We start from the raw sequence: 15,449 nt of genomic DNA on the forward strand, positions 1-15,449 counted from the left end.
GGTCCTCGTTACGAGTATACTCGTAGCCCGGATAAAAAGAGTTATAAGGGAAGATGACAAAAGAAGATGGAAAATAAAAATTATGCTCCAAAAAGTAAACTGCACGACAGATTAAAGCAGTGGCAAAAGCACTCCTCCACTAAGACAGAGTGCAACACTGAAAAATCACATGTTTCAACAGATCACAATGGTATTTTATATAAGTCACGACCATGGCAAGGATAGCAACATGAATCATATTGCAGATCAGGCCACACAGCACCACAATCTTCAATCTCTTGTCCTTTTGTTCTTTTCAGAACCTCTGCCCAAGGGTTAAGTGTGTATGTGCTTCTTCTTTTCCCTTTCTATGCTTGCGTGTTTGTGCTTAAAGTGTGTTTGTGTGCTTGTGTGTGTGTGTTTAGCGTATGGGCTGGCTTCCTTGAGTGTGCCCGGGAGAGTTTATGTCTGGGGAAAAATTGTGTACAACAGAGCGTTAACATGAGAGGGTATGCAAAATGTGTGTCTGTGTATGCCAAGGTGTGTGTTAAGTGTATGCCTATGTGGGTGCCAGGATGAGAGATATGTGTTTGTGCATGTGTGTGTGTGTGTGTCACTGTGCGTGTGTGTGTGTGTGTGTGTGTGTGTGTGTGTGTGTGTGTGTGTGTGTGTGCGTGCGCATGTGTGTGTGCGCATGTGTGTGTGAGTGCATGCGAGTGTACAACAGGTACAGGTGTATGTGTGAGTGCATGTGTGTATGAGTGCGCGAAAAAAAGAGAGAAGAGGGTGAGCCCATGCACTCACAAGCTCATTCATTTTCAAAACACAACCTGTAGACCAGTGAGCAAAGTCTCCAGGGCCGAGGGGGGGAAATCAACAGAACACCTTGCCAGGGTTCATGATGCCGTTGGGGTCAAAGGTTTTCTTCACTTGTCTCATTGCCTCAACGCCCTCCTCACCAAGCTCTCGGATAAGCAGGTCCCGCTTGCCCATCCCAATCCCATGCTCCCCGGTGCAGGTTCCGTTCCGGTCCATGGCCAGACTACGGAGAGAGGGAGAAGAAACTTGCTTAAATGTCACCCAAAGAAAGGATTATGATTTCAAAAGCTACAGACTTTCAACTGCTGCTAAAAGACTTTAACAGTGCCTTTTTAATATCTTTAAGCAGGGAAACACTCTTATAGTCCCATACGTTTTTTTCTTAGCTTGTTGTTGTTGTTAACGATCCAGTTTTCTTAGCTTAGATGTTTTACTTCCGTTAAAACATGAAAGTGCCTTCTGATTTATCACCCGGCATTACTAAATATTCTTACACTTACAGTTCTTAACCATTTTCTACTACTCAATGCTCTGAACAAAAAAGTCACTATTAAGTTTTGTTATTTATGCGTTGACTTTCAGTGCAGAGAAGCACATTAACACAATACAGGTCAATAAGTGTATGAAAAAAAGGCAAGATATATATGTAAACAGTGTTAGTGCTTCACCAATTTATATGGAACATTTTCAATGTAGTGAATCAAAATTACATCCTGCCCACTGAAAAGAATGGCTGCAAGCAAGAAAACTAAACTATAAATTATAAAACAGAAAGTGGCCTCTTGAAAGTAAACTCAACAAAAAATTATCCGAACCTTATAAAATTAAACACATAAAATAGAAAATTTGAAATAAATCTTTTTAAACGCCGAGTCATTTTGATCAAAAGCAGGTCCTCCCCCCCTCCCCCCACCCCAGAACACTTTTCATTGGTAATTACTACTGATAGATTGTAGATGTTTTACGCTTCCATTGACACAATTTAGATAATAAAATGGATGGACTGCTTCAACCCTCTTAGGAGGGATACAACATGCTGGCATATGGACGGAGATGCTTGGTATAACTTTCCCACTCAGGAATTGAAATCATATTTTCTGGACGTATCAGCACAGAGTCTTATCATTACAACAATGACAATGGTACAAACACTTTTGCAGAACTATGTTGACAAAAAGTAAACATGTACAATAAGACACCCCAAAAAATAATCTTTAAAAAACATTCTGACATCTCTTTACATGCAAACACAAAACTTGAGGTCAAAATGGGTGGTGTGGCAAGTCTTCACATATCAAAGTGAGACTAAGTATATCTATAAATCTGAAGAGAAATAGTCTCCATTATTGTCATTTTCTCAAGACAAACCAAAATCTGAATACATAGTGCTGGTTATTTCTTCCTCTTTCTTGCACGCACTTATAGTTTCCATTACAATTTCAGACTAGATACCAACTGCTTAGTGTAAAACTATACGATGTGCCATTTTGAAAAGTGACATACAATGGAGTCTTACACTGAGCAGTCAAAATACTCTAAATAACTTTTTGAGGTAAAGCACAGGGAAAAAAGCTTCCAGACAGGTCTATGGGGGGAGTGCAAAAAGACAAAATAAACGAGCACCATAAAACACTTACCACAACAACAAAAAACAACTAAAAAATGTAAAACTCCACAAAAGATTTTAACTCCAAACTTTCAAATGTTGGTTAATTACATGACAAAATCAAAGTGGACTGCCTGCAACTCAAGTAGCACAAATGACTCAGTTCTAGAGTCACACGTTGTTCTACCCACTCCCCATCACCCCTCCCCTTCAAATTTCTCTTTTTATCAAATCATAGAAAAGAGAAAAAAAGCTTTCAATGTATAATGTCCTTTATCACCAGAAAACAGAAACATCTTGAAAAAATTAACACCAACATTTTCAAGTGGGTTTCATTCCCTTAAAATTTCCCAGGAAGCTGACGCTGTTTCAGAATGTTACTGCTTCTACAAGTGCAATAATAAATTTAGTGCATAGAGCTTACTTTGTACTTTGCAATCTACTATCATCATTGTCATTATTATTTAAAGTCCCATCCTATTAAATTGGTGTCCTATCAAATAAACTGCCTCCTACTCACTCGATTATGCCATGTGCAATAGTCATGTTGCGGGCATTGTATTCAGCGTCCTGGGTCATAAGAAGCGCCACGTGATAATTGCCATCACCAACATGGCCTACGATAGGAGCTGACAAACACACACAAAAAAATCCACGTGGAAGATATCTACAGGATAAATTTTAAAAAGTCTGTGACTGGTCAAGAAAGTGCCTCACAAAAGAAGACTGTATAAGCCTAGTTTTCATGTCCAAAAATTGTGCCGTTCGAAAAAGAACATAATATGTGGTTTTTAAATGCTACAGTTTTGTTCTCATGACTGAACTGTGAAGCACTCTCACTTTTTGCATGAAGAAAGTTTATAAAAAAGCAGAGAAATTTTTAAGGGCTAGTTTTGATTTAAAGAATGAGTTTAAAAAAAAGCAATTTAATAGACCGCTTAGAAAAGGTTTCATGTTTGTTCATATATGAACATAGAGTAAAATTTTAAGATGACACATTTATTTTTACTTCGCTTTTGGTATCAATGTATCTATGTACAGGTCAAAACTTTCTTCATGCACGTATAATGAAATTGACAGAAACACAAAAAGAAGTAAAATGTCAAAAATACAAATCAAGTCCAAAAGAAAGCCCTGAACAATGTGCATACTCAGGTCCTACTCACAGGGCCATCCTATGTGAAATGTCATAGACTTTTTTAAACGTCTCAGTGTCTGCGTGGTCCACAGGGAAAAACACGTGGAAATTCCCATCTCCGACATGCCCAACAATGGGCCCTGAAAACAAGAGCATGAATCGCTCATCAAGTGTGAACACAACCCTGACTACAAGTAGAGTAGAGAGTTTAGATCAAGTCAGCATGATTACAATGGTCACTTTTTGTCACTGCTACATAACTCACATTCAAGTATCCATAGGCTTAAATATAATTCCTTTTCCTCACAGACTCAAAACATGTAAGGAATATCTGAGAAATATATTTACACTTGGTCTTTTCCATATTTTCTGGATATATCGAGTATCTCCAAATAACGTACATTCTTAGCATAATTTCTTTGAAACTTATGAACCTCATCATAGACAATGACATTTTTTCAGGTAAAATAATTTTTTTAAATGAAGACACAACCACAGATTTTCTAACATTCGACAAAAAAAATGATTAGGCTATTGTGCCATTCTGCTTTCCCACAGCAAATTTCTCCTTTTCAGTTCCAGCGGTATGTCTATTTCTGATTTAAATATTCATTTAGAATTAAGAGATTTACTTCAGTCTCTGCAAAGCCTCGACAAAACTAAAGACCTTAACGGGATGAAATGTTCATATTCCTACAGAAGAAATGTTAACCCGTCCAGGAGACAAAGCTACAGTATCTACACAATTTTTTGTTAAATATGGACTGTAAAATCCTTGTTTCAAATCGCGCACCACTTTTTATACTTGCTTGTACATTTTGGTCTCATTTCATAAGGGAGACGATTGAAAACTAGAACGGCGACCTGGGTCAGAAACCATGAAAGGAAAATATTAAACTTTTGTGTGACTTGTAGAGTTCTAACAGGTCACCACTTTGTCTTATCAGAAACAGAATCAAAGAATGGAGGCATTGGCTCTGGAATCACTCACACTACACTAAAAGGAGAGTAAATTAAACTCCAGCTCTGACAGGTACATATCATCACTGCGCTAGCAACTCAGAGTTGTGCCAAAATGCAACAAGCCTTTTATTTCGTTTGGTGGTACTATGTCTATCTTTTGGTAAAACCAAAATTAAAATGCAATGGTAGTCACAAAAGAAAAAAGCATAGCAAGTTTTACCATTATTACATGATAAATAGTCTAGTTAATTTTTTTCCCCCCAATTATCTCAAAACAGCAAAAATGAAAGGTGCCAATTTATTAGCGCAGTGATGACATATGATATAAATGCAAAAATTAATTTGTTTCAACCTATACAGATATACAAAAATATAGATAACAAAAACGATAAGGTATTCTTACCAATGACATTTGCCTCTTTGATCATTTCCTTTGTTTTGACGATCACATCAGGCAAGTGGGAGATAGGCACACAAACATCAGTGGAGTAAGGCTGAAATAACAAGACAGAACAAATAGTACGTTGTTAACTTTTAAATATTATTCTCTACGAGAAAATTGTAAGATAAATTGCAGAGACTTCCATTGAAACATTTTGAAAAACAAGAGCATAGAGAATGATAAGAATGACTAGATGCTGTTGGAGACGACTTAAAAAAAAAATCCCATGCACAGTAAAGTAATTACCTTTGAACCAGGGATAAGTGAGCAGCATGCCCACACCATCTCATGCCTGGCCTTCCATAGTTTGTTTCTTTCATCAGCTTCTATGGCAGTCTTCAGGCCAAATCCATTGTTCATATCAATCAGCTCCTCTGCAACAAAAACAAAAAGTACTTTCAGAACAAACAAAATAAGACTGATGTCAGGTAGCTTTGAATACCCAATAAATTCTTCAGGGGTGGCGAGCTATTTTCTAAGTTATGTAAAGATTAGAGTCGCGCAAAACAATGGCCATTCAGAAGCATGATTAATTGTCACAGCTCAACCCCCCCCCCCCCCTTAATAGATCATCTACAAATGGGATGCAGTTTTGACCCTGCCTATCCCCTTGAACAACCTGAGCTGAGTAGAATACAACAACCCAGGGGACAGAGAGGGACAGTCAATCTATACCACATGAACTCACGTTGCATGCAACAGCAGATTCTACCCACGACAACACAGAAAAGGATTTTCAGTAGCAACAACACCCCATAACAACGGTACACTGCACTGAAAAAGCATCAAATTCACAAAGTACAAAGTCCTAAACAGGACCACAGACAAAAAAACAGATGCACAATAATTTGACGGCCAATGTAAAAAATAATGCATGTAACCTATCAAAATAAAACATTAATTACACAATTCACTGAATGTTCCACAAATGACTATAAACTCATTAGCTCTACAAGACAGAAAACCACTAAAATTCTGGAAGAGACATAAGTTTCATTATTATCAAAGGCCCATTGCTTGATCTATCATAATGACCACCGAGACATCAATATCCTCTCTCGGCAGACGGTACATTGCATCTTTGAACACAGAATCATCCAACACTTACTGACAGTGTTGAACTGATCTTCCAGGCCAAGTGCAGGTCCGTGAAATTCTAAAAACAATGACTGTGCCACCGTCATATCAAACTTGCTAAACTTGTTGAAAGCCTCAATGGCCACATCATCAAGAAATTCTGAAAATTTGAAGAAAAAAAGAAATTCAAATTCAAACAAATTTCAAATTCAAAGGCCAGTCCAGTTACAAAATGGAATTATTTGACAATAAAACAAAAGCAAAAGAGATGAATATTACTTTTTCGTCTTAAATAAAAATGCAAATAAAAAAAGGTTTCTTTCCTTAAGGTTAAAAAAAAAAAAAAACACTTGCAGAATGTTCATTCCATACACTAAAAGGGAAAACAGAATCTACCACAAGTGTGGCATTTTATAGTTTCATAGTTCATAGAGATGGTATAAGAAAATTAAAAACAAAACACTAGTTAAGTGAACATCTTTCCTCTTAAAATTCCCCTCTAAACTGACATCTAACAGATCTTCTAAAGCTAGCTACTTAATGGGTAGGGACAAGTCATGCATTATTGAGAAAGAAAAAAATAAGAAAAGATTTCATGTAAACTATTTTGTAATTAAAAATTAGCAAAGTTCATGATAAAAATGAAACAGTATTCACTATAAAAAGTTCTGAACTATCTGGATCCTATATTACCAAAGCTTTAAAAGCTGAAAATAAAATTAAATCTTAACCACTACACCAATGCATCGAATGTGGCTTCAGTATTTGTCTCAGTGGGAAACTCTATTGAAAATCAATAAACCTGACACAACTCATCTTAAAAAATCAAGAGATTTTGAAAAAAAAATAACATTCAACTTGAGCCACAACAAATTAATACCACAAAATTGTGCCTTCAAACACATCTACTAAAAGAATAAAGATTCACGAAAAACCCAAAGAAATCCAAGTTCATGTGTTTACAATAAATTACCAACCAAGTTTTGCCATGGGAATTCCACACTGCAACACTTGTACGACTGTGTCAACAGCCTCCTGCACTGAGTTAAAATGACACACGGCGGAAATAGTCTGGTGAAGGAAATAATTGCACTTCATCATAAAGTTTGTCATCAATAAATTTTTAAACCACCAATGGACAAAGAATTAACTTTTCTTTGCATTTGAAAACCTGTTCATGCACATTGACTCCAAATAAAATGGAGCAGCATGCAGTAGTTTATGGCCACCAAATTTCCAAAATAACATTCAATTACTTACCAATAGCTCCAGTACAAAAAACTATTAGTAAATAAAATAGTCTAAAACGTTGTGGTGAAATATATGATCTCCACTACTTGTGCTTTTTCCTCTGTTTTTTCGTCAGGACAGAGGACGGAACTCCATCTTTACTGCTTTGAAACATTTTGTTACAAAACTTGTGATTAATGATTTTATATAGCTACACTTCAGCTTGGTTTTTAACAGCAACAGACCATGCATTAAATAATCACCTCTTTATAGAAATATTCCACCTTTCATTTATGAAATGTTTTGTCACAAAGCCCTTTTTATTCATGTAAAGATTAGGAAAAAAAATGGAGACATTTGTCAGGAAACAGAAAAAAAAAATCTTCAAGAACGAGAACAATGGGCTTCTAAAATCTCTTCTCTTAAATCTAAAGACCTACCATTTGAGAGTAAAACAATAACAGTAAACCAAGGGAGAAAACTACACTAAAAACATCACTGCATCTTTTAGATATTTCACATTAAATGAAACTAGATTCATTACAGCAGGCATAAACTTTCTCAATTCAAATAAACCACATTTTTAAAATCTTTCCTCACCTTAAAAGTGTACAACTTTTTCTTCTCCGACTGACACAACCACTCTACTTAACAGATTAACTCAATAATTACAGATCACATGACTATACCACTTTCAGGCACTCAGCATAAAAACAAAAGCCTGCGGGCTGTTAGAACAACCGGGACAGGAAGGACTATGAGGGTAACATCCTTCATGTGAAACAGCCCCATCGTGCAGCTACTAAAAATACCAAGCATTACCTTTTCTGGGACTCCATATAATCTGACGGTAGCTTTGGTAATAGTGCCAAGGGTACCCTCTGATCCAACAAACAAGTTGGTCAAATTGTAACCAGCCGAAGTTTTCCTGAAAAAAAATATTAAGGGAATAATGTCACAAAGGTTATTTTTAAGCTCCAAAGTGAGGGCATTATCAAATCACAACACAACATGTCACTCTTTCCCTTTGTTCCTCAAATTCGCACAAGACTTTGATGACAGCAAAAACAGTATGACCCCTTTGTAGAGTTTAGTTACTTTTGATATCTTATATTAAATATGTGTGAAGTGTATACAGCACGTGATATTCACAATGGATATTTGTTTCAAGCGCCCTTCAGTATTCTCCCCCCCCCTCCCCCCCCCAACCTTTTGCCATTCCCTACAGAATAGGGGTGAAAAGCAATTCAAATAAAAACTTCCCAACTGTTTTTCTCCCATCTGAACAATGCTGGAAACCCAAATAGTCCTAAAATAGACAACTTTAACTTCAACTTTGTTGCTTACATCAACAGATCAGAAGAACAAAAAAAACCCCACTCACTTGGTTCGTCTGCCTTTCCCCGCTGTGTCGATGACACGCCCATCTGGCAGCACCACCTCCAGGTTGAGCACATTTTCCCTCATAGTCCCATAGCGCACAGCATTGGTCCCGGACGCACTCGTAGCACACATGCCGCACACTGACGCATCAGCACCAGGATCTACAGGTGGGCAAGAGGAATTAATAACAGAAATGGGAATAGAGCAAAAGAAGGAAAGGTAAAGGCAAAAGGAAATTTTGGTGAAACAAAAGGAAAAGGAAAACTAGATACTTGTGGAAGGGGAAAAGATGGTCGGGGTAAAAGCGTTATAAGTTAACTCTTTATCTCTGAGGGGGGGGGGGTAACCCACCCACAATGCCGCGGACCTTTTTTGGTACTTAATCTAAAAATGACGAATACGTCACTAAAATGGTCATTAAATCAAAACAAGTGAAGCTATTCTGATTGTTCTTCATTTAATGAATGAAATGTCGATAAAATAATTTGATGTCGACATCGTTGCAAAGGAATGCACCCGAGCTGCTGTTAGCGGCTCACCCGCACAGCAGTTCTGACCGCAAGCCAAAGAGTTAAGAAGGGAGGGGAAGTACGCTCGTATGTTATCGCTTTTCAAAATTAAGAATTTTCAGTAATATTAGGAAAGAATTCTGAACTGTACAGAACTGTAAGCAAAGGGAATTAGACATTACACTCATTGAGCCAAAATATTAAATATCACACAACAGAGAATATAGCCCTCACTGTTTTGATCAAAATGAACACTCTCTTACTGGAATGCCAAATAGCACATACTCCATTGCATACACAATGTACCTTACTTACAAATGAGTTCACAAGATGTTGACTTTTTTTTGGCAATCTTGATATGAGCACACTAGATACTGCCTGGAGGCTGGAATCCCATTGGACAGAAGATCATTTGGCATTGAACCAGAACCTCAACTTGTACAAAAATAACACATTGCAATAACACAGACAATAGCTTCAACACAAAAGTCAGTCCTGGAACATGGGGGGGGGGGGGGGGAGCCTGATGATGCAGACTGGTCAAAACTATGAGGAAGCCACTTCGAGAGGCCTATTGTCAACCAGGAGATGCAACTCATTTATTATTGGGAATATTAATACCAAGTACAAGGCAGAAATATGATGGAGATAAAAGGAAGCAGGGCCAAAGAGACTGCAAAACTTGGACAAGATGAAAGAGCACAACAGCCAAGCACAGGGTGATCCAAAAAAAACTTTACAACTTTTTTTCTAGATATCTTTCGCAAATGTTGTTCTAGAAAGATGAAATTTGGAACAGATAAACTTCATTCAAAAAGAATTTGTTTGACATAAAATTAATACAGAAGAAACTTATTTTCAGAACGGAAAAAGCATTTTTTTAAAAACACCCATAAACGCAAAATGCTCCAATTTTTAAAAAAGACACTGTCGCAAGGAAAGTCATGAGACGATTGATTTGATTTTTGTCTTCTTTTTCTTAACAACATTTAATTGTTCCGCCCTTGTGACATTAAACAATATTTAACTTCTCTTAGGGAGTTAAAGAACTAACATTTTTGTTCTGGAATTTTTAAAACAAATGCTCCACATGTCCTCCTTTGGACTCCAAACATCTTTTAACACGTCATTTGAATGCTCGATGACGGCCAAACAGTTCCCGCGGAATGTTTCAAACTTCATCATAGATTGTTTCATAATTTCAAAGTTTCCAAACTGGTTTTGAAATATCCTGTCCTTCAGATAGCCCCACAAGAAAAAGTCTAAAGGATTCAGGTCAGGAGAATGCGGAGCCCAAATGTGTTCACTTCTGCAACTGATCACATGATCTCCAAAGCGGTCAGCTATCCATGTCATTGATCCGACAGAAACGTGTGGATTGGCCCCATCTCGCATGAACCACTGGTCTTGGCGATCCAAGTGCCGGTGTCTCCCCAGATCCGTCCATAATTTTTTCAGCACCTCGATATATTGGTCTGTGTCCACAGTTGCAACGTGTCCGTCAGCGTCTTCCAAAAAAAAAGGACCCACCAAACCATGAGTGCTTAAAGCCACCCACACTGTACACCTTTCACCATGGAGTGGCTTCTGGAGACAGTAGGGAGGTGGGTGGGATGCCCAATAGACAGCATTTTTGGAGTTTGCATATCCTGAAAGTTGAAAATGCGCTTCGTCACTGAACCAGATGTCATCTAAGAAACTCTTGCGTTCTCCAAGGCGGTTGAGGAACCACCGACACATTGCCATCCTCTGTCCCCCCGGTCATTCTCGCGAAGCGTTCGCGTAACATGAATATGGCATGGGCATAAATTAGGATCTACTTTAAGAATATGCACTGTCGATGTGTATGAAAGTCCTAGCTGCAGGCATCGTCTGCGGACAGATGTCTCATTAGATTCGACGTCCGAGTTCTGCACCCTGACGATGTTTAGAGGGGTTCGAATGGTGCGCATTCGACCTGAAGCCGTCGCTTTTTCTTGAGATTTTTTGTTTTGATTTTCTATACACCCAAACTGACGGAACATTTTTACCCATAACATCAAATAAGGCCTCGATGGCACTTTAGCATTCTTCCCATACTTTGTGCGGAACTTATGAAATGTCAGGGATAGTGATTTTGTGGAGAGGTAATGTTCAATACAAAATGCTCTCGGCTCCTTATTAAACTGAACCATGATTTGGATAAACAAAAGGAACTTGAAAAATAATAATGTCTGCAAACTTCCGTAGGCCTGTTAGACTGCTGTAGCTTGCAATATGATGCAATTGTTACGACATTTTGTGGTAATGCCTACTGCTGCATAGTGTAATAAAAGGGGACAAAGGTAAAAAATGGGTTGTTTTTTTAATGCGCATTATACTGCAGAATTACTTAGTGGAATCATCTAAAATGAATATAAGTCAAATTCCTTTTGAATGAGGAATATTGTGTTCAAATTTGAAGACGAAAGGAAAGCTTCAGTGTGGAGGAAAATATTTATGAAAAAATTTGTAAAAGTTTTTTTTTGATCACCCTGTACTTTGCCCCTATACTAACACAGGTCTTCTCAAATTTCTGACACATTTTTTCTGAATTCTAAATTAAAACTACATCAGTTCCAGAAGGGTCTTAACAAAATCTACACATCACACAAGAAACCGAGGAAAATAAGATCCGTATATCAAGAGAAAAACAAACTAATTATCGAAATTCATGGAAAGATATTTTTACCTAAGAGAAATGTTACAGGGTGTATCATATGATGAAGCAGTTAGCTTGCAGCTATAGCAATAGTCAAGGAATTCTTAGTGAAAAACAGTATAAAAAATGAAACATGTCATGGAAGCAATGTAATTTTTTTGCTGCTCCGAAAAAGACACATTATTTGTTTGGTCCTTTACAAGCAGTATTTGCCACAAGTTGTATTCCAAACAGAAGTTAAGTGCACAAAGTACACAAACACCACACATCACCCACCGATCGGGAAAAAGAGCCCAGTGTCCCTGAGATAATTGTTGAGGCCGATTCTCATGACCCCTGGCCGCACGGTGCAGTCAAAGTCTTCAGCATTCACTTCTATGATCTCATCCATTTTGGTCACATCAAGACAAACTCCACCCTGGAGAGAGAAAAAAAACTTGTTCGCTTTTTCTGACGTTTTGTTTTAAACTAAGAGCCAAACTCGAGAATTTATCACTCTATCACAAGTATTCAAAGACTAAAGAAGAATATTACCTATACCTGGTATAAAAGCAACTATATACTCTTCCTGTCTTAATTAAGAAAAGGATGTTACTAGTTCCTGGTAGACACTCGGACACAAAAAAGTTTTTAAAAATACCCAGGAATGTGAAGAAAATGAATACTCTGTGAAGGTTATTCTCTTATGCTCCTCACCTCCAGCGCATTGACTCCGCCCTCCAGCCCTGTCCCGCTGCCAAAGGGAATGAGAGACACCACATTGTCGTTGCACAATTTGGACACTTCGCTCACATGTTGCACAGACTCGGCAAATACCACGACGTCTGGCAGGCCAATTCTGAGGAGCAAAAAATACACAAAGACCTAAGTATACTAAATCCAAACCAGGAGAAGACAAGGAATCAGCATTATTTTCTTTAAAAGGTAAGCTGTCACTTTTTAAACTTTTAGAACAAAGAAAGGACAGACTGCAAAATTAAAATCATTACATTGCTGTGAAACTCTGTTACAACCATAGGCACCTGCCAGCCACAAAAATGCCATAAAATGAAGGCAGTAGTAGGATACATTGAGATATTACCTTAATTAAGGAAGCAATTCATTACTTGCTAACCATGCCAAATCCATGTTCAACTGCCAGGCTGTACATGCATGGTACATGTACAAAAATAGGACGTTTTCTTGTATTCTTCATATACAGATTTCAGATTGGATCAAGTCCCTTGTTAACTCAGAAAAAAAATACACCAAACAAAAAAACTTGATTATTCCATCATTGTAATCTTTAACTGGGTAGCATTAGAGATGGAGTTTCCTCATTGTTTAGTGAGGAAATCTAATGATGGACAAGAATTCTAAGTATCATCCTATTGAACCACTGAAACATTTTTTTCCCAGCTCTATCAAAACTTTAAGAACTGATTTGGACAGAGTGAAATCAGAGGGGCGAGAAAAGATGAGCTCAGAAATGGGATGGGAAGAAAAGGTTAAGGCAAAAGAAGATGTTCATACTCATGGTGAGACTCATCATGGCCATGCTGTTCTCTGACGGCGTCGGCAGTCGACACATTCTTGTCTCCAACAATGCTTTTTAGCGAGCTCACAAAGTCATTGGTCACTTTTGCCTGACGGCTCTGAAAAACAACATATAATCATACACAACATTCCCATTACAATTATAAAACAAAGGGCAAGACAAAAGTTTAGTAGAATAAAAATAACCAAGAAAAACACTGAGCTTATGCAGTCCCTGCAAATAATCTCGGTTTGCATAACTGTTTCAGAAATCAGTCTTGACAAATGGGCATAACCTACAGACTTCACACCTAAATGCCACTCTGGACATCTTACCACAGAAAACAGTCGCCAGAGACAAACAAAGCTAATGTGAACAAAAAAAAGAAATGCTTTAAATCATAACAAGCTGACACTGAAGGAGTAGAATAAGGGATAATAATACACCCCAAAAAAGTACGGCAAAACTGATGGGAAAAGTGGAGGGATGGGATAAGAGTCAATTGGAATGTGTAACCTTTTCACTGGGAATACTGCTCTGGGTGGTGGTGGCAGTAAGAACAGACACTTCAAAGCAGCTGGCTTTTACTTTATTTGAGGGCACTTCGAGACAAACATCACACATTTGAGAAAATGAAATCAAGGTTACAAAGTCATTTATTAGCACACTGAGTTATCAGAACCGATGAATACATTATTTAAATCATGTACCGGTTGGCTGCTATGACAGTGTAAAATATAGGCTTTATAATGGGGTTTTTTTCCCGAAAGAATTTAGCGGCACTTCAATACAATAAGGTCATATTAGAGCCGAAGATTAAAGATCTTACAAGGGAGTGACAAACACAAAAAGGAGGAGAGATAAGGACAATAGATGTATGATAGGAAAGAAGGACCAGAGCCCCCGCTAACCATCCACTTTATGTTTGGAAAATCTTTATCTAGAAATCAAGGTCCCATCAACATTGAACAAAGCTTATAAATTTATATAACTACAACCATGCCTTGAAGGCTGCATTCTCTGCAAATCCTTCGTTGACAAAGCAAAACTTCACTATTAGCATATTCTTGATTTAAAAAGTCCAATATATCAAAATAGGACACATAAAAATCTATTTGAGAGGCATCATGGTGAAATCAGGCGATATTCAAAATAAAGAAATAGAAGAGGCATTTTTTCTGCTCATTTGACAATTTTATAATATGTGAGTTTGCAGTTTCCAAGTATACTCAAGCTTTGGAAGTCATCAAGCTTTTCTTGCTAATTTTACTTCTGAAACCAGGCAACCCCAATCTCCTTAACACTTTGTCGCCTTATCTCTCTAATTGGCGATGTTTATCACCCAGTGTCTTTGGATTTTCTCCAAAATATGATTGCAAAGTGTTAAATTGCAAACATCTAAACTTCTATTCAAGACAGATGACTATTTTTTTCATCAAAAGCAAGACAAAAGTTAAGATGATACCAATAACTTCATATGTCCAAAAATTGACAAGGGTGTCTTGTAGTCTTGAGGTACAGTGTTTGCCTCTCATTCAATAGGCTCCGCGTCCGAAACCTGACAGTGACGGAAAATTTTATTCTCTAATAAAAGTTATCCTTTCACCCCCTTTCCTGCTCTATAACCATATTCTGTGTCATATGCTTTCATCTCCACTTTCTGCACCCCCCCCCTCCAACTTTTCAACTGCTACTTATTGGCTCCTTCTTACTGCTGTCTTTCAGCCACAGCCCTGATCTTAGGGTAGGTAAGATCTAACACTTAGCCTTCATGGATAACGGCGAAAAAATCTTGGAGGTTTCATGTGCAAGATGTGCACTTTAAAGATCCTTTGGTGGTCCAAAATAAGATAAGAGTGCTTCAGGTTTCGGTCACCCCTCTGGCAAAATTCAAAATTGATTCCTACCGAACTGAAAATGCTTAATAATTCCCACGCGCTTATAATCTTATGCAGTTGTGAGTGCTGTAAAACAGTCACCAAATGAAAAAAAAAGAAAAATTGACAAGTGTCAGATTCCACAGTGTCAGGACACATTTCTCTCCGACTGCAGTGAGTCATGAATAAAAATGAATTTGTGTTATATATGCAAAGCAAGCAAAGCAGGG

General features: G+C 37.7%; 1 protein-coding gene across 1 annotated transcript in view; it reads right to left on the bottom strand.

The window, feature by feature from the left end:
- Positions 1–660: 660 nt before the first annotated feature.
- Positions 661–15,449, bottom strand: part of LOC101863614 (probable D-lactate dehydrogenase, mitochondrial) — a 19,891-nt gene continuing 5,102 nt past the window's right edge. Inside the window, exons 2-12 of the mRNA XM_005108297.3 lie at positions 13,339–13,460; positions 12,523–12,664; positions 12,103–12,244; positions 8,639–8,798; positions 8,077–8,182; positions 7,002–7,095; positions 6,056–6,184; positions 5,194–5,321; positions 4,909–4,999; positions 3,571–3,682; positions 661–1,021 (exon numbers count right to left, since the gene is read on the bottom strand). Of these exons, the coding sequence (XP_005108354.1) occupies positions 853–1,021; positions 3,571–3,682; positions 4,909–4,999; positions 5,194–5,321; positions 6,056–6,184; positions 7,002–7,095; positions 8,077–8,182; positions 8,639–8,798; positions 12,103–12,244; positions 12,523–12,664; positions 13,339–13,460 (1,395 nt within the window). The 3' untranslated portion in view covers positions 661–852. The remainder of the gene's footprint in view (positions 1,022–3,570; positions 3,683–4,908; positions 5,000–5,193; positions 5,322–6,055; positions 6,185–7,001; positions 7,096–8,076; positions 8,183–8,638; positions 8,799–12,102; positions 12,245–12,522; positions 12,665–13,338; positions 13,461–15,449) is intronic.

The sequence above is a fragment of the Aplysia californica genome, unplaced genomic scaffold, assembly GCF_000002075.1.
Source record: "Aplysia californica isolate F4 #8 unplaced genomic scaffold, AplCal3.0 scaffold00676, whole genome shotgun sequence".
Classification (NCBI taxonomy): Eukaryota; Metazoa; Mollusca; class Gastropoda; order Aplysiida; family Aplysiidae; genus Aplysia; species Aplysia californica.